Raw genomic sequence first — 19,334 nt, 5'->3', positions numbered from 1 at the left:
AATTCAACCTCCGTCGCTGGAAACAAGTGACGGCGTGGACGGGGGGGCCCGTCAAAGAAGGGGAGGCGTTGGGGTGGAACCCTGCGCAGGCCGTCTATGTTCCGGATGACCGGGGCCCTCAACAACTGACGGCCGCCTCCGCTCCATGGACGGGACGCGGCGGGCCGAGACCGCGCGCGGTGCTACCAGAACGGGGCCGTCAGGAGGCGAGGCCTGCGCTTCGGCGCAACGAGGCCGAATGTTTCCGCTGCGGGCGTAGGGGCCACTACGCCAGAGACTGCTGGGCCCGCTTCCCGGCTCCGCCGCAGCAGGAGGCCTCGGCACCGGTCAAGTCGGCTAAAGATCCTCCGAAACAGGCATGTCGGCACGCACCAGACACTCGGCAAGGCTTTCCACCTCACCCACCACCTGTGTTGCGCGATCCTATTGTTGTTGTTAAAGAAAGGCCATCGACGGGGCCTTTTCATTCAGTTACGCAGTGGCGCAAATTGGCACGGAGAGTTGTCGCGGCCGCTACGGGTTCGTCCACTGTACCGGGGTCCATACAAGGTGTGGACGTGCGCATTTTGGTTGACTCGGGGGCGTCTGCGACTATTATATCGGATGTCATTTTCCATCTGTTGGGCATTCCGTCGGGGGCTGTGCGTCCGGTTTATGGGTCGTGCGTCGCTGCGAACGGGGGTAGCATGGGTATCGTGGGTCAGGTGGATGCTAAGATATCTATTGGGGATGTGTCGGCCTCGGGTGTTGTGTTGATATCGAGATCTTTGGCGGTTCCTTGTTTGTTAGGCACCGATTTTTTGGCTAAGATGCCCATTTTGATCAAAATCAATGAGAATTGTATTGAACTGCCGGGGGGCCGTCAAATCTCGTTCCTGCCGTCGCCCTGGGGGCGACCTGCTTCGGCCGTACAAGTGCAGGCGCTGTCCGTCGCATCTGTGGACATCCCACCTGGTACACAGATGCTTATACCCTTGCGGTATCGGAAGCCCCTGCCTGATCGGCTAGGAGCAGTAGGGGTCTTGTTGTCACCGTCCGCCACGATATCAACCGGGTTGGCGTTAGTGGGGGCACAGACCATCGTCCGGCCGGATCAATTACCGTTTTTACAGGTGCTTAATGCGGGGGGAGAAAACGTCCGTGTCCCGGCCGGTACGGTTGTGGCACATGCCACTACGGCGTTTGCGACCCATGATTGTCCACATAGCCGGGGAGTTGTTGCTGGGGTTTCCGAGCCAAGGAGTTCGGATGATCGTTGGGTTGCTCATTTATGTGACGAAAATTTTTCCCTGTCCATGGAGCAACGTGGTGCGCTGCGTAAATTGTTGTTGACATATTCCGATGTGTTCAGCTCCGATGATTTGGATTTGGGCCGCACTTCCTTGCTTTACCATCACATTGAGACGGGCGATGCTGCCCCTATTCGATTAAATTCGCATCGGATGAGTCCTGCGGAGCGAGAACACGTACGGGGGGCAGTGGAAGACATGTTGGCTGCGGACATTATATCGCCATCTAACAGCCCATGGGGCGCTCCAGTCGTTTTGGTTAAGAAGAAGGATGGCAAATTGCGATTTTGTGTTGATTTCCGCAAATTGAATAAGATATCGGTGGCAGATGCGTACCCCCTGCCGCGTATGGATGACTCCCTCGACGCATTGTCGGGGGCTAAGTTCTTTTCCACACTGGACCTCTCTTCGGGATTTTGGCAGCTTCCCCTTGACGAGTCCTCACGGGAGAAAACCGCATTCCGTACGCCGCAGGGGTTATTTCAATTCAACTGTCTCCCGATGGGATTGAATGCCGCCCCTGCTACATTTCAAAGATTGATGGAGCTCGTTTTGACGGGGTTGCAGTGGGAGACATGTCTTATATATTTGGACGATATCATTGTCTTCAGCCGCACATTCGATGAACATTTGACGCGGCTGGAGACAGTGTTCACGAGGATGCGTTCTGCCAAATTGAAATTCAAACCAAAGAAATGTCACCTACTGCAACGGTCCGTCCGCTATTTGGGGCACATCGTGAGCGCTGAGGGAGTGTCCACGGATCCGGAAAAGACGGCGTGCGTCCGGGATTGGCCGACTCCGGCCACCGTGGGGGATGTTCGGCGGTTTTTGGGATTTGCCTCGTATTACCGAAGATTCGTGCCGGGTTTTGCGACGATTGCGAGGCCTTTGCATCTCCTTACGGGTAAAGGACGGAAGTTTGTTTGGGGACAGCCGGAGGAGGCGGCCTTTCGGAGTCTGCGTGATCTATTGGCCACGGCCCCAACATTGGATTATCCCGATTTCGATCACCCATTCATTCTTGATACGGACGCGAGTGACACAGGTATTGGGGCGGTGTTATCACAGTCTAAAGGGGGTGTAGAGCGTGTCGTGGCGTATGGTAGCCGAGTCTTGTCTCCTGCGGAAACCCGCTACTGTGTCACTCGCAGAGAACTATTGGCGGTTGTTTTTTTCCTACGGCAATTTCGACCATACCTCTACGGTCGTTCTTTTATTGTGCGTACGGATCATGCGGCCTTGCAATATGCCCTTAAAATTGACCAGCCATCCGGACAGTTGGCACGTTGGTTGGACACGCTACAGGAATTTTCCTTCCAAATTCAACATCGGAAGGGAGTGCGCCATGCGAACGCTGACGCACTTTCCAGATTACCGCGGCGCGCCCCTTGTAAATGTGAGTCGGGGACGCATAGGTGTTCGCCGATTCCAAACCCCCCTCAGCCGCTCACGTTGGCCGTCGAGAAGTCGGACACTCCGATGGAACCGGGACCGGCTGACGGGGTTTTGAATCTGCCGCGGTCTGTCTGGATCCGGGAACAGATGATGGATGAGTCATTGGTGTCCTTGCGGAAGCGGTCTGCTAAGGACAATGGGAGTCCGAGTACGGCTGTGGGGCCGCAAACCGCTCTCCGAGATGGTCTGCTTATGTGGCGGGAGGGGTTCCAGGAACGTTGGCGCCTGGTGGTACCAACGTCCTTGCGGTTCGAGTTGATTAGAACCCTCCATTGTGACACTCTCTTACATTTAGGGGTGCAGAAGACCTTGTTGACGTTGCAACGTCATTATTTTTGGCACGGCATGGCGACAGATGTCGTAGGGCACGTGCGCGCGTGCCCTGCGTGTGCACAACGTAAGCCGCCGAAACATCCTTACGTGCCGCCTCTCCAGTCGATTCAGGTGTCTCGAGTCAATGAATTGGTGGCGCTGGACATATTGGGACCTTTTCCACCATCGGCGAGGGGTAATAAATATTTGCTGGTAGGGGTTGAGTACCTCTCCCGTTGGCCGATGGCCTGGCCGTTGCCCGATCAGTCGGCCGCGGCCATTACCGACGCCTTTTTGTTTGGGTATATTATGGATAAGGGGGCGCCTGAGAGACTCCTCACGGACCAGGGCAGGAATTTCTCTTCTAAATTATTGGCGGAAGTGTGCGCGGGCCTTGGGACTAAGAAAGTACGGACATCCCCATACCATCCGCAGACGGATGGTATGGTTGAACGGCTGAACAGGACGTTGTCTGCCATGCTTTGCCATACCGTGAGTGAACAACAATCAGATTGGGATCTGCACATCCCCGGGGTGCTTTCGGCATACAGGATGACGCCTCATGCGGCTACAGGATATTCGCCGTTTTACCTTATGTATGGTCGGGAAAACGTGCCGCCGGTGGATGTGCAATTGGGAACTGGGGTGAAGGGACCTCGTAAACCACTTCCTGAATACATTCAGGACACGGTTCGCCGAGTCACGGAGGCGCGGGAGAATGCCCGCGTGGCTACGGCCAAAGCCCAGGCCCGGAACGAGCGATATGCGCGACGGTCTGAGGGGGAGTGCCCTTGGAAGGTTGGGGACCTAGCCTGGCTTCATTGTCCACAGGTACGTCCGGGGACCTCGCCGAAATTGCACAAACCCTGGCATGGTCCCGTACGCCTCATTGCGGTTCCCAACCCACAGTCAGCACGCGTCCAGATTGGGTCTCGTCGCTGGGTTGTGCATACGTCGCGCTTGAAACCATATGTTGCTCCCTTACATGATGCGTCATCCCCCAATGTTGCCTTGCCGGGGTCTGTTGCTGCTGACTCTCCCCTGCCTGCGTCCATTGATCTCGCTAGAGCGCCTGTCGTACCTGTTCCAGACAGGCCGGCCGTGACATTGCGGGGGACGAGGGGCCCTGCTCGGAGGACGCCTGCCAGGTCTGCGGGACCTTCGAGCCCTGCAGCTCTTCCGACCCAGCTGCGGGCACGGTCACAGGACAAGTCCAAGACTAACTCTTTAGGGACACGGAACGTCGGTGGACTTCCGGCTACGACAGGGGGATTACCCCCTGTCATTCCTCGACTTTCATCGCGTTCCCGTTCTGCGAGTGGGCCGCCGACCGTCCGGGACGGGCCGGCGACCCGCACACGTTCCAAATCGCTTACGTTTCGTTGATTGTTGCTGTCTTGTTATTTTTTTCTTACAGTTGTATTTATTGCATGCTTTTGTACGTTCGTTGATGTTAATTGCGTTGTTGTTGTTCTTGTTGTTACATTATATGCTTAGTGTCCTTTAGGGGGGGAAGCTCGGTTCGCCGCATTACGATTTGCTATTAGTCAGCCGAGGTCGGCTGGGATTTTTCTACGGGGGAGGGTGGTGTAATGCGGGCGTAAGCGACCTTCCGGAGGTGACGTCACGGGGGGTGGAGTCATGTGACGTGGGGGGAAGGTTCGGGGCTTTAAGCGGGTAAACCGGAAGGGGAAGGCAGTCGGGGTGTGAGCGGAAAAGAGTGAGGCCACGCGGGCAAGTGTGGAGAGGGGGGGCGCCGACGGCCATCGGGAGCCAACCCCGAAGATAAGAGGAAGCTGCGGAGTGGTGTGCAGCTGGGGAGGAGACAGCCAGGAGGGCTGCGTGTTAGAGGCAGCGGTGTGGCTGCCAGGAGGAGCTGCGGAGAGAGAGAGAGAGGGGGCTGCTTGTTAGAGGCAGCGGTGTGGCTGCCAGGAGGAGCTGCGGAGAGAGAGAGAGAGCAAGAAGCTGTGAGAGCTGCGGAGGGAGAAGAGCAGCAGAGAGTACAGCCAAGGGGGGCTGTGTGAGAGAAACAGCAGCAGAGCTGCTGTTGTGGATCGGGCCGACATTGGAGTCAGCACCGTGGAGAAGCTACAGAGTAAAGACAGCCGTGTGGGTGTACAGCACGAACCGAATAATAAAGGACACTGAGCCAGACATCGTGGTCCAGTCGTTTATTACAGATGTATGAGCGAAGCGCAATGTCAGCATATTTCATTTCCCAAATGGTTCAGCTTGGCCACTCTAATCTCCTGTTTGGAGACACATTAATAACAGGGGATGGAACGTTGTTGCAGTTGTAAGCACGCTGCACTTTGAACCCAGTGACCCGAGCTCAATTCCCAGCCACAGTTCACATCAGTGGCGAGTGAGATCTGGACCGGTCCTGGACCCCCACCCATCTCCGGGCGTGTGCCTGTGGGGAGCGGTGGTGCAGCGGTTAGCGCTACGCCGCGCTACGAACCCGGCGACCCAAGTTCGAGTCCCGCTCACGGCCAACACCGGTGACAATTACCTGAACCGGTTCTGAACCTACCCTGGGTCGACTCGGCCTCAAATTAGTACCTGGTGCGGTGTGTAGATATCGCCACTGGAGAGACAAAGGCGGCCGGGCATGGTGCTGCCCACCCACCCCCTCGTTGCCGTGCCGGCCTTCAGAGGTGCTCGCTAACAGAACTTGCCCCAACAGTCTGTTAAGGCCATACGAGGGATCTTAGTCTCTGTGTCTATGTCGGCCGGGCGTGGTGTTTACCACCCAACCCGCTCGTGTGCCGTGCCGGCCTTCAAAGGTACTCGCTAACAGCACTTGCCCCAACAGTCTGTCAAGGCTAACATGCGGTGGGGGGGACCTTCGTCTTGGTATCCATATGTGCCCGTGTGTTCCCGTGTGTTCACGTGTGTGTGCCCATATGTGCCCGTGTGTTCCCATCTGCCGTGTGTGCCGTGTGCGCCCATGTGTTCCCGAGTGTGCCCGTCTGTGGCCGTCTGTGTGTCGTGTGTGTGCCCGGTGTGTTCCCGTGTGCGCCCTTGTGTGTGCCGTGTGTGTGCCCGTGTGTGTGTCCGCGCCGGCAGTGCAAGGCGGCTGACCGAGGGCGGCCCTCGCGGCGCCGATGCGCGAGACGGCGGCGCGTCACCAAGCGCAGGGCTCTCTCGACGTCCCACCGCTAGAGACGAGGAGAGGCTCTCGCTCTCTCGCTCGCTCGCTCGTCAAAAAATCGCTCGCTCGCCGAGTCGTCGCGTGCTCCTGGGAAACATTAACCGCGCAGCTTCCTAAACCGATCGGTGAAAGGTGGGGGTTGTTGTTTTGTTTGTTTGTTTGCTATCTTGGTGATATAAACCGCTCCACGCGTTTCGTCTTGAGCAGGAGTTTCAATGCGCCTTTAGTTGTCGGTTCACAGCACACAAAAGCACCCACCAACTTTCGTTTTTCTTTCTCTCCACATACGCTCACCATTCGCTCAGCGCATCAGTGACTACAGAGGGCACGTAACATTCATGCACGGGGGGGGGGGGGGGGGGCGGTGTGGAAGACGACCCTGGGCAACGAGCGTGTTGCACGGTCGCGCTCGAGAGAGCACCCCCCCCCCCACCACCACCAAATGAAGCATCCAACGAAACTAATGTGACATGAGATGCAGTCTGTTCAAAATAACTCGGGAGGAGGCCCATTACTTGTGGTGGCGATGCACATCATCGCGAGCCCGTCACCATCGCAAGAACATCACCGACATCTTCACTGCAAGTGGACATCCTCACCCCCCCCCCCCCCCCGATCAACAGAATCATCAACCACGATCACAAACATTGGTTAGAACACCGATAACTTAGCGGAGAAAACACATCAGAACATTCGGCGGACGACATTTGTTTACACGAACGGTGTGTGTGGGGGGGGGGGAGAATGACCACGCATCGATCTCCCAACATTTATTTTTTTTATAACAATCACCAAACAAGGTCGTAAATAAGCCACATGCATGCAAAGCAAGTCCGAAGCTCACGTGTGCGGAAAGTCGAGCTCGCGAGCAATATTTAGCGTCACTGGTGGGAGGGTTGCCAACAGTTCGCTGCGGATAACTTCGGTCGTGACAGAGGAGCAACACCAGAGCCCCCCCCCACCCCCCTCTCGGACTTGAAACATCGCCTCCAGGAGACCAAAATTTAGGATTTGCGGCATGGACACGACGAGGAAACTTGTTTGTTTGACACCATCCCAAAAGAACAGAAACAGTGCGTGTTTCAGGTATGAATATTCGAATGGACCCGCGGCGGCGGCGACTTTGCGTGCAGCAACGGCTGCGACAAATATCCACATTTGAACATTTCAGATCAATAATAGCAATAAGAACTCTTACAAAGCCACTTTTTCTCGACGTCAGTTCCATAAGAATACATGTGCAAAAGGTGTCACGAGCTGCAAAAAAATGTAATGTGAAACACCGAGCACACTTTGCGTGTCAAGAGGACGACAATCGTCACGTTGTGATGGCCACGAGAGCTCTTTAAACGAGCCCGAGGTTTCGGCGTTTTTTTCTTTCCCTTCTCGTTAATTTCACAGCGAGGCAAAATGTGCACGGGCGTCATCCCCAACACGACTCGTGAGAGCACACTGTAGCCATCACACGTGGCTCTACGTGCATCGTGACGTGCACCAATTGTTAAGTCATCTTGACGTACAATAGCTGCTGGGATTGTCGCTATACTTTGTCGTTTAACACATCTTTTTTTATTTATTATATTGTTTCTGGCCTGCATGCATCTTCCTGCCTGTTGAATTAGCCACTGTGGCTGGACAGAGTTTGTTTTGTTAAGTCCACTTTAGAGGCCAGGTGCATTTTTTTTAACAAGTCAACCCGTGTGAACTGAATTCTCGAACTTTTATTTTTTGGCTTAATCACCAGCCGCCTTCAAACAAAGCCAAGAGCCAAACACAATTGGAATCTGTTTAAAAAGTGGCCTGAAAACCGGTCTCTTGGAATGACATTTCAAAGGAGAGATCAAGACGAGTGGGCTGGGTGCGTTTCCAGGGCTTAGGGGATAAACAAGTCACCACGTCTCGACTCCTCCAACTGGATGAAGGTGGATCCGTTAAAAAGTTAACTGTGGCCAGTTATTGCGGTCAATCGAAGAGCACGACGGTAATAACGTTTCACACCAAGAATATTAAAATATAATCAGAGGCTGGGAGGTGGGGGAGTTGAGTCGACGGAAGATTGCTTTACAATTCAATGGCATCCAGGAGTGTGTCACTTGGGCCAAGGGTACTACTTTAGCACTTGCTCTTTTTTACCTTCAAATAATCCGCTCCGAATTTAATAAACGCGCGTGACATTTCAGGCACCTGACGTCGACGTGGAGGCTTTTCACCAAACGGGCGTAATGGGGCGGTGGTGCTTGAGACTGTGGAAATTCCACATTCCTATGGCAATCGTGGGTTTTGTGCGGCGGACAACATGCCGATGACTTTCCACAAGGTGGCACGCATTTTTATGGAACCCGGAGGAATAGCGGGGGGGGGGGGGAGAGAACAGTCGGCCCCCCAACCGGAATGCAAAGCTGCCACCTTCTAATTGGGAGCCGCACTCTCTAATCGCCGTGGCACCTGGTCGGATTCGGGTCATTACCTACCCCGACTCTAGATGAGTAACGCGTCTGATATATCCTGTAAAGGATTACATCATATACCACTACAAAGCCTGCTTGTTCTTTTCATTAAAACGCGTTACTTTGTATTTCCGTGCGTATTGCTTAACGTGTGCGCACTGGCACACTCGAAACACTGCGCTTTACAAACACGTCTCCCCCGGTTTCTCCCTTCGCCTTGTTTTTACCGAGAAAAAAAACACCCAGACAGCGTGGTATATACGATGCTTACACCCGACGCGATTAGCGCCATTAGGGTACTGGGGGTACAAAAAAAGCCACCCCTGACAGATCGGGGGGAGGAGGGGGGGGCAGGCACACACGGGTGTGAACATCACGATGCGCATTTGCGTGCGACCGTGCTTCACACCGTACCGAGAACAAGCAGGGTTCGTGTTGGCCAGCCGCGAATGCCCTCATCCCGCCGCTTGCAGACGGGACTACTCCTGACAATCCAAGTGCTCAAGTTAGTCTCTCCCCCAAGTGAAAACACTCCGCGGGACAGGCTGCGACAACAAGGAGCCACTTGGCAGATTTAAAACTTCACCCGAGGATCACCCAGGGTCCAGGCCGTGGCCTTGGGGCACGGCGGGAAATCGTCATGGCGTCAGCGGGCCAAATCACACAACGGGCCATTTCAGATGTTCGTTAATGTCCCATGCGTAACGAGAGGATGAAGTGCTTCAACAGCGCGGTGCATTTGAATTCGTCATTTGAAATCTTGAAAAGGTGTGCGTTTACGAAAATTTTAATGATTTTTTTGCTTTAATTTGACGTTGGTTGAAATATAAATTTTATGTAAATTATTCACCGCATTTCATGTTATCTCTCTATACTCTCTCTCTCGAGGTTGTTTGAGTATCGTTTGAGTACACACCACATCAGACCACACCACGGATGCCGTCGTGATTTTTTTTCTCAACTTTTAGTTTTTAATCACGATTAAATCCCTGAAATGCCACTGACCAAAGCCAGGCCACAGCTCCTGGTGACTTCACAACAACAACCACCCCCCCATGTATTCACAAAAGTAGTTACGACACCTGGCACACTGTCCCACCACCCCTGCTCCCGAAACGGCATCTCAAAGCCACCGGGTCATGGACGAAGAATCGCGCCGCGACCCCACGGTGCCATCGGTTCGGTACGCCCAAGACAACACCCACATGCTCACAATCAACCGCATCGCAGGACGCGCGTCTCCCTCTCGTTGAAACCGCACTGGTAGGAGAACACTGCTCGGATGACTAGGTTTCACTTTTAAACGAAGGTAAGGTAGGAGGGGGCCCCCCCTCCGGCTAATTACATGTCAAAGTAATTTTCTAAACGATACGTTATGAGATGGGGGTTTTTGAGCCCGCACGGTTTTTTTTCTCGCTAACTTTGTTTCGCTTCGACTTTTTTTTTTTTTTAACACGGCTCAGTCTTTATTTTACACGTTCAAATGAGGCACCATTGGGCTAAGGAGAACAAAACCTACCACCAACGGATTGCCAGAGAAGTCTTAAAGAAGAAGAACAACAAGAGCTAGAAACTAAATGAGGCAGTGCATTAATGGTCTAACACAGTGAGACGCGGTTTGTTCTGTTAATTTGAAAGCGTGAGGATTGTAGTACAGAGACAGCGCTTCTCGTGATCAAAACTACACGAATACAAACACAAATCGCAGACAATAACGAATGACCAAAGGCGCACGGAGACAGAAACTGAGACCCAAACCAAGCCCGCAGTATTCGAACGAATGCAATCACAGCAAAACAACAAGTCACAGAACATAAATCCACAATGACTGCAGAGGGCAACTGTTTTGATCGCTCTTTCGATTTGTGTTTTTTCTTTACCAATGCACGCTAAACCACGATGATTAAGGCTTACAACCGAACACAACTAAATTAATTTTTAACGGACCGCTGGGTAAAACGTTTAACTTAAACAGCATGAACAAATATAGAGCATTTATCTGCAGGAATTTTTGTTTTGTTATTGTGGACACCTAAAGCCCTCGGCTCAAGATAAGACTGATGAACAAACACGGGGTGCACGGACCTCATCACACAAACCCAGGTTGCACTGAGCCCCGTTGGAAGAAATGCTTTTGCGTATAAGTTTATTTATTGGAAGTTTATTTTACACCCCCCCCCTCCCCCCAAAATGAACAGCCTTCCAGGAGCGATGCTCACAAGCGAAGCTGTGTTCGTCCGCTCACTGCCAAGCAAGGGTTAACCCGATACCCCCCCCCTCCCCCAAATAATTTGATAACATTTTTGTTTCAACATTTAGCCAGGTCAGGTTTTAGCAAAACTTATTTCCGCAAGAAACAACAAGAAACTCCCAACGACATTTAAAGTCTTAATGTGGCCCAAACAAACCCCGCGCCCTCACCGCCACCACGAATCGCCGGATAAATCCTAACTCGAGAAATGTGAAATTAAAATGAAGCGAGCGCCTCGCTCTCTCTCTCTCTCTCTCGTCGCCCTGGGCCTTCAAGGGCGCCGTCGCGTCGGATCTGGGGTGCGGAGACGTTTACGCCGCCGCCCGCCGCTCGCTGCGATGAAACGCGCGGAAGAAGCCGATGAGGTCGCGCGACAAACGGCGCGAACGCCGCGTCGTCGTCGACGTCGTCATCCACGTGGCCCCCCCCCCCCCCGCCGATGAAGCTCGCCGTTTGCCGCGCGAGCGAATCTCCGAGCAAACTTTTTCCAAGTCGCTTTCGTCGTCGCTGTTTTTTTTAACCTTTCAACGACGGCTTCAAAAACGCGCGCGGGGTGAGAACAAAGAACAGCGGCAAGCTTTTCGCAGATGAGCGCCGTATCACAACTACTTTTTATCCTGGGAGTAAATTGCCTTTTTTTCATCCACGTTTAATATTCGTTTAATGTTTCATTGCTTCACTTTACTTTGTTTTAAAATTTATAAGCACTTTAGTGTTTTTGATGCTCGTGTAGTGTTTCAGCGCTGGGATGCAGGGGGTAGATTTAAATATAGTCTACATAATTGCTATTTGTATGTAATTATGTATATATATTACATCTGATAAAGTCGACTGGTGCCCCACCATTAAATATTATCTATCAGGCTACATCTCAACAGGATGCGATATTTAAACAAATCGAGTCCGCGTGCTTGCAAGTCACCTATTGAGTTGTCCGCACGGTTTGAAACGCACGCGCAGGAAGTTTGGCACCATCGCCCGTCTCGTCGTTAGAAACACACCAAACCACAACAAAAAAAATCAAGAAAATTAAAACCTAAGAGAAGCCAAAAAGCAATGCAATCGAAATAAACCATAAATAAATATTCTGCCGAATGAGCAGAGCAATGCCTTCCACTGAACGGACGATGAAAACCACGCCAAACGACAGACTCCGCCGCCTCGCCACGCACTGAGCGCGCGGCCCTTCGCTTGTGCACAACTCCGGGTCAAATGTTCAGTGCTCACCGCAAGCGAACGGCCGCTCGCAAATTCGAGTTGACGATGGGTTTTTGTTGTTGTTTTTTTTAAGGCAGCCTCCGTATATCTTTGACACGACGCATCTGCTGTTCGTGGTTCTCATCAAAGATCACGCGACTTGTCACAAAGCAAAACACGATTTCATAAGCTCCCGAAGGGCCTGGAATTACTTTACACAAAATATAAAGAGGTTACACTTTTGGAATAGGCACAGACACGTGTGGATGGATGGATGAATGGATCAGTAATGTGCGACTTACGCGCTTTGGAGCGACGCAGAAAATAATAATAGGTTTCGTGAAAACATTAAACGTTTGAATTCATGTACTCAGCATGGCTGCCCCCGTGTTTGTGAGAATTTCTCCAACGGTTAAATGCCACCACCCCCCTTTTATCCAGCTTTGGGTATGCGTAGTTCAGGTCCTTTGATGACCGCGTTTAAATAAATGCGTTCCGCAGGGTACGGCTTATTGGCAATTGAGCGAAATTTCCAAGGGCAAGCCCCCCTCTGCAGCTTCACAAGATGTGAGCGCGTGTGTTCACGTGCGAGTCTTCTGCCCGTCTCTCCACGAATTGCACCGCCCGCCGCCCATTTCATTGGACGGGACAAGCAGCTTCGAGCGCGGTTTCTCTCCGCGACTCGTTGTGCAGCGATTCCTCGTTCCCGCTGCGCTGCGCTCGGCACGCCGATCGCTCCGGAGAGCGGCCCCCACCCCCCAAACCCATCAGAGTCCCGCAATTCAATTTGGTTGACGGTATCCAAGATGCTTGCCAAGCACATTCACACGTTAACATGTGGAGAACACCGCGCAGTACGTTCGTGTGAATGGCATTTTGGAATGCGCAAACAATTTACTTGGCTCATTTGTTTGTTTTCCATTGAGGGGCAGAAATGTACGCTTGGTGGCAAGGCAACGATCAATTGCCAATCAACCCTTTCCCATTTAGAGATGACTGCAAGTTGCAGCGTGGGTCCCGTTCACCGATGAATTTCGGAATGCGCAAAAACGGTTCAGCGTTAATTTAATTGAGGCGGTGACGCCGTTGTTTTTTAAAGATGCTGCACTCGCCGCAAAAAACTGTAGCGATACCGCACGGCAGCTGACGCCAAACTGTGCCACACGCCCTCCCGCATGGCCTTGTGGGAGCCTCGGTACCGATAAAGTTCTTCATCGGAACGGACTCAGAAGAGAAACTGATGACGTACACGTAACGTCATCAGAACGGAAAAGGGTTAATTCGCTCCAATTTCAGTTCCAGAAGAACAGCTGCCGACCGCTGGTATGCACGGACTCGCGTTCCGGAAAGATTACGTCGCCACGAATGTAAAGTGAGAGGCATTATTAAAGGGGGCTTCCCACAATCTCGAGGTCGTTTCAGACAAAATCAAACCACCACCCTTTTCTTTTTTATGATCCGTCAACAACGCCACTGTGGCTATTCAACGATGCGACCCATTTGTTTCGAGTCGCCATCAGGAGAGTTGATTTGCCTTTGTGTTGCAAACAGACGCAACAGTGGAGAAGCGCATGTCATGAGCACGAATTGTACACGTACAAGCAGATGGAAATGTTATTTTTTCAGGCTCACGAATCTAATTGTACGTGTAAAACTAGATGTGAATATTTGGAGCAGATGAATCAAACGTTAATCCATTCTAACGGTACTATTTGTCCAAGCCCGTTCATTGCCTGGTACAAATGTGCCTGGTACTGAATTTTACAAGCAGTTAAATTAACATGAACGTAACATGTTTGCACTTTGAAGTGGTTTCCACTTTGTCCTGTGATTAAAGTCCGTGTGGGTTTGCCCGCCAGTCACTTTGCATCGGTCATACTCATCATTTAAAACATCGTTTATTTTTGTCATCATTCAATCCATTAAAATAACTAATTGCACGCGTTTTATTCCTTTTTTTTTACCGGTATATTCACCTAATCTGAAATAAAATATAGAATAGCTGGCAGCGGTTATTATTCAAGTTACGCAAAACTAAACTTGGAACAACAACCAAGTTTACGGAACTGGAACCAGAATTTTTTCTCTTTAATTTAAGTCTTAAACCCAAGTCCATCAAGGTCCTCAATATTTTTCCATCGCCGAATAAATGTCACAAAACGGGTCTTGGTGTCACATCAGACCGGTAAACGTCCAGGGAACAGATTTCACATCTTCGACAGAGTGAACCCGCCAAAGGTTGCATTTACAATCTCTCTCCAACGTCGCTGGTCACGGCAAACCCGCCAAACTTGTCAGCTGAATGTACCGTGCGAGATTTTGCGAACATCAGGAATGTAGCCGGAAAACTAAGAGCACAATGGAACGTTGCCAAAGAAAAACTGGAAGTGACTGAAAAAGAGAAACCAAATGTTGTGGAAAATTCCTATTTTTTTTTACTTTAGGGTACACAAAATTGTCAGGCTTGAATTTACTTTAATTCATAACAGTGCAACCAATATACATATCCCAAGCCTATGTACGTATGTTCACTGCTTAGACGAGTGAGCATGTGACCCATGTTACCTGTGCTGGATTATAATTGTGCACAGTCTGCCTATCACATTTGCTTTGCTGTAGCCGTGGAAAACGTCCCTCTCTCCTTGATTAATCTGCAGGGCAAGGGTCAAGGAAACACAACAGAGATATCGAATTAAACACAGAGATCCAACGACAGGTCCAGTGCAGTGGATACCACATGAAAGACAAGCAAGCGTTCCCATCCATCGTCCAAAGGTTGCTGGATCAAGGAGAGCTTGTGAAACTCTCCATTCCCCTCGGCTGCTGCAAGGTAGCCACTGAGTAGAGAGCGGTACAAACGAGGGTTCGTAAACCCATCTGTGTGGACCTTTGATTGTTGTCTCCCTGTAATTGTTCGTGTTCCACTGGGCGCTGCTCGTGGTTTTCACTCACGTGAACACAACTTCTCTCACGACTTAAAACAGGGAAATGACCAACAACTCCATACAGAATCCTACAAATAAAAGGGTCTTTGGGACTCAACGAAGCTTTGCTGGAAATAAATGACGGTACTCTTACTATTAGACCACGAAACAATAATAATGCATGGCCCTTTTGTCAATCCATTGTTGGATGAAGAAGGCCTTCCTATGCTGTGTCGGTCACAATAATCGTTTGACCATACTTCACCATGCTGGTCAGTGCGCATTGGGTTAGGGGTGGGGAGAACCCAGGACTGGTTCAGACGCCACTCGCGTTAGCCGGGAATCAAACTCAGGCGGCCGGGCTCGTAGTGCAATGTGCTAACCGCAATGCCACCGTTCCACCCAGAGACAAATAATGACGCAAACCTGAGATGCACACAAGCTTTGTGCAATCGTGTCAATAATGGCCCTCAATGCAATGCACGTCACGCAACAAATGGATACATCCTATTTCACCGACATTTTAGTCATTTCAAATTCCACAGCAAGAAAGCAACACGCAACATCTTTGGCGGTTTCACACATTCTCGTCATCGTCTGGACGATGTAGCCCTCCCCCCACCACTGCCATCGTTGTTGCGTGCGGCCTTGCCGATGACATCGTGACATATACACACGCACACCTTCCACCTTAGTTTTGTTTCACCTGCTCACATTTTTTTCCAGCTGACCGATGTTCTCATCAGCTGCCGAGAGCATTAACTCATCTTAAGAAAGACTGCGAGGTGTACGCATGCCCGTGTAGGTTACGTACAAATGGCATACTGCACATAGCACACATTACAAAGCTCACACCGTATGTATGTGTGAAGGGAACGTACGGTCCCAAATTTGTAAACGCGTTTATTTCGGCATAGATAAAAGTAAGCTTCTGTATTAATTGGACACTTTTCATGATATACAAAAATCACTACAAAGTCTGGCAAGAGTAAAGCTGCTTTAGCCTGTCGAAGGAGTAAATGGGAAGAGGTGATCTACCTCAATGCAGACAAATGTCTACAAAGACAAAACTCCCCCATGTAGACTGTAATAGATTGTTGGGACAAATGCTGTTAAGCGAGCACCTATTAAAGCCGGCAGGACATATGACGGTGTGGGTGGCCAGCACCAAGCGCGGCCGCCTCTATCTCTGCATCGCCGGTGATTTATACAGACCGTACCAGGTACCCATTTAAGGCCGAGTCAACCTAGAAAAAGCCCTGGGCCGGTTCAGACATTCGTCACCGATGATGGCTGTGAGTGGGAATTGAGGTCGGGTCGCCGGGTTCACAGAGTAGTGCGCTGCCCACTGCACCGACCACTGCACTACCGCTCCCCACACAAATTATTTACATACACGCACCCCACACACAGTATGTACACACACAATGCATACGCATTTAAAATTCAACCACCTCTCATTTTAGTCCTGCAGACAACAGGCGCAGGTGCTGTTCGCGAAGACCTAATAAGACCCGCGCAGCACCCAAAGGGGCGACGTGTGGTCAGCACTTACATAGACAAAGACAAACATCCCCCGTGTAGCCTTAACAGGCTTTTGGGGCAAGTGCTGTGAGCGAGCACCTACGAATGCCGGCACGGCAGACAAGCGGGGTGGGGGAGAGGGCAGCACTACGCCCGGCCTACATGGACACAAAGACACGGACACAAACGCTAAGCAGTCACTCCCTCAAATCGCACTGAGCAAACCTCCGCCTACATTCACTGCGGGTGATGAGTGGCATTGGCGCTTAATTTGGCATTTCAGTTCCGGTAGACTTGCCGAGTGACGAGGGTGGGGGGGGTTAACAATCGAGACGGCTGACTGCCGCCGCCGCCGTCGTCGCAATGCCGATGGCTCGCATTCCACGCGGCGGGGCAGGTCACACGCTGAACCCGAGTTGAACCCAGCAGGCGGCTGCTGCGCTGACGGGCGGGCGGGCGACCGACTCACGGACCACGAGCTGCCGATTCTCGCGGGTCGGTCCGCGATCGCGACACAACGGACGCGGCAATATTAGCAACGGAATTATCATCGATGTTATTGAGCCAGCAATGCGAGCACGTGGATGTGGTCAACCTCTCGATTTTAAGAATGGTTAATTTTCTAGCGTGGGTTCAATCAGATTGGTTGTTGCTCTGAGGTCGTGACTGACACCTATTTAATAAGCTGGGTTCAAGTGACATGGTTATTTGGACTTCCTGGAATTCATGCCGACTTCCTGGATTTTCCTGAAGGTGCGTGGCTTCAATTCAAGGAAAGCATCGCGTCTAACTGATATATTCGATTGAAAGAATTATTCTTCAACTTAGCGACGTGCGAGCTGAAACAATAACAGACACTTGTCCACGTAACAAGTTCATTTGTTCGGCCGAGACGGGTGGTGGAGGGCCTTACAACAGAAACCTGGCCAGATCGTTACGTGACATACCCCAAAAATCTATTACGAATTAACGCATTCATTGTTTACCCACGTAGAATTAGGGGGGGAGGGGGGGGGGAGGGTGAAGACTTGGAATACGTCATCTGTCTTCTTTGCTCCATCAAGTAATCGGATTGCTCGGCGAAGTCTTCGTGGTCACATGGAAAACCGAGTCCCTGACCCTCGACGAGTAAGGAGCAGCGAAGGAGTCAACCAGCAGCCACCATGTAAAGACGTTTTAAGAGATTTTTTTTTTTTACAAGCGTGATTAACCCGCACCGGCGAACATTATATCCATGTTTAACGAAGCATTAACCGGACCGAATTGCGCGAGATAGTTACACACAGATTGTAGCGATATTAAATTATTCCCAACAGCGTATAGTATGTTAATCGGTCAATTGATGGGAATGCTAGGCCCCTAGAAGCTTCCGTGGAACTCAGGCAAAGGATCACGCTGCGCTTCAGTGACGGGAGCACTACCTACACTTCGTCACTTAAAAAAGAACCAATTGATTAAACGCCAACAAAAAAAACCCCACAAAATTAAAAGAAAAAAAATGTAATACCGTTTAGATCTTCGAAACGCATTTTGGTGCTGCAGAAAAAAACAACAACAATCATCGCGTTAGGTTTGCGCAAAATGCACAACGGTAGGCGCGCGCTTGCCAAGCGAAGCGTCGCTACGCTTGCGCGTTGTCAGGCATGGAAGCAAGCAAGGGCAGCAGCAGCAGCAGGCGTTGTACCGCTCGTCTTGTTGGGGGCGCTGTCCTGGTCCTGGCTGGGCATGTCCTCGTCCTTCAACTCGTCTTCATCTGCAACCTCAGGGTCTCTGTCTGTGCACACAAGACAAAGACACCCACCCCGCCCCGCCGCCACGTTGGAGCCTTAACAGACTAATTCTAGATTTGAGGTTTTCGTGACTGCAATGATCCATACTCTTTGGTTCTTTCGGTAAAGTCACGTAGGTGAAAAAATAAAAAAATAAAAATAACTAAATTTTGTTATTTTAATTTAAATTTATTTTTATTATTTTTTATGCTTTTTTTTTCTTTTCACCGACGTGATTTTACCTTAACAGACTGTTGACAATTTATTTGACCCGGTAAGGCCCACCTAGCGACGTAGCTCCTTTTACAGAAGCAACCTGGCCATCACAAGTGGCTTTCACGTGTACATTCAGAACAGGAAAACACTCTACACTCACATTGATTTTAAATGTGGAGGGAAAAACCAAAGGACCCGGACAAAAATCCACACGACCACAGGGAAGGGGGGGTGGGGTTGAGAGAACACGCAAACTCCAAATGTACAGCAGGCATCAGGGTCGGAATCGAAGCTACCTCATGTATACCAGGCGAGGTAATTAACATCTCGCCACCGTGACACCCGGGGGTCGTGTTAACAGTCACTCTGGGTTGTTATCCTCCATACGCACTGCGTAAAAATTGACTCGTTGCAAAGTTCAGTCGTTCAATATAGCGGAAGCGTTTGTGTGTTCAGATCAGTTCTTGGCCAAACTTAATCTATTTTAGTGTGTGTTTGTTGTGCGTGTTCGACGACTTTGGCGACCAGGCGGACGAACACTATTATCTCGCTACACTTGAAGATCTGCATTAATCTTCGGTAGATGTTTGAATTACCACACCCAGATTCTATGCGACGCTCGCGCGCTTGCTCAAAGCGCAGCCATGGGGGCATTCTTAGATTCCACCTGCGCCGTGACCATTTGTCTAGACGAGGGGTCGGCCGGCACCCTGCGGCTCTTCAAGGAATGGTTCGTGACCGTTATTTATGAAGGACCACCACCGTCTCGTATTCACCGCACGGTGCATTGCGG

General features: G+C 51.0%; 2 protein-coding genes across 6 annotated transcripts in view; one reads left to right on the top strand and one right to left on the bottom strand.

Moving 5' to 3' along the window:
• The first annotated feature begins 6,799 nt into the window (after positions 1 to 6,799).
• LOC144943931 (fibulin-5-like) overlaps positions 6,800 to 19,334 on the top strand; it is a 610,861-nt gene continuing 598,326 nt past the window's right edge. The window contains exon 1 of the mRNA XM_078871812.1: positions 6,800 to 6,806. Within this exon, the coding sequence (XP_078727938.1) occupies positions 6,805 to 6,806 (2 nt within the window). The 5' untranslated portion in view covers positions 6,800 to 6,804. The remainder of the gene's footprint in view (positions 6,807 to 19,334) is intronic.
• Positions 9,542 to 19,334, bottom strand: part of MACROD1 (mono-ADP ribosylhydrolase 1) — a 198,500-nt gene continuing 188,707 nt past the window's right edge. For 4 of the 5 annotated variants that reach the window (XM_078871820.1, XM_078871821.1, XM_078871817.1 and 1 more), the window contains 3 exons: positions 18,241 to 18,330; positions 18,064 to 18,092; positions 9,542 to 14,759 (listed from right to left, as the gene is read on the bottom strand). In XM_078871820.1, the coding sequence (XP_078727946.1) occupies positions 18,067 to 18,092; positions 18,241 to 18,330 (116 nt within the window). In that variant the 3' untranslated portion in view covers positions 9,542 to 14,759; positions 18,064 to 18,066. The remainder of the gene's footprint in view (positions 14,760 to 18,063; positions 18,093 to 18,240; positions 18,331 to 19,334) is intronic. The other variant, XM_078871818.1, reaches the window with a different exon arrangement.

This window comes from Lampetra fluviatilis, chromosome 33 (genome assembly GCF_964198595.1).
Source record: "Lampetra fluviatilis chromosome 33, kcLamFluv1.1, whole genome shotgun sequence".
Lineage (NCBI taxonomy): Eukaryota > Metazoa > Chordata > Hyperoartia > Petromyzontiformes > Petromyzontidae > Lampetra > Lampetra fluviatilis.
Note: the sequence above shows the minus strand (reverse complement) of the source record. Positions and strands in the feature narration are given on the sequence as shown.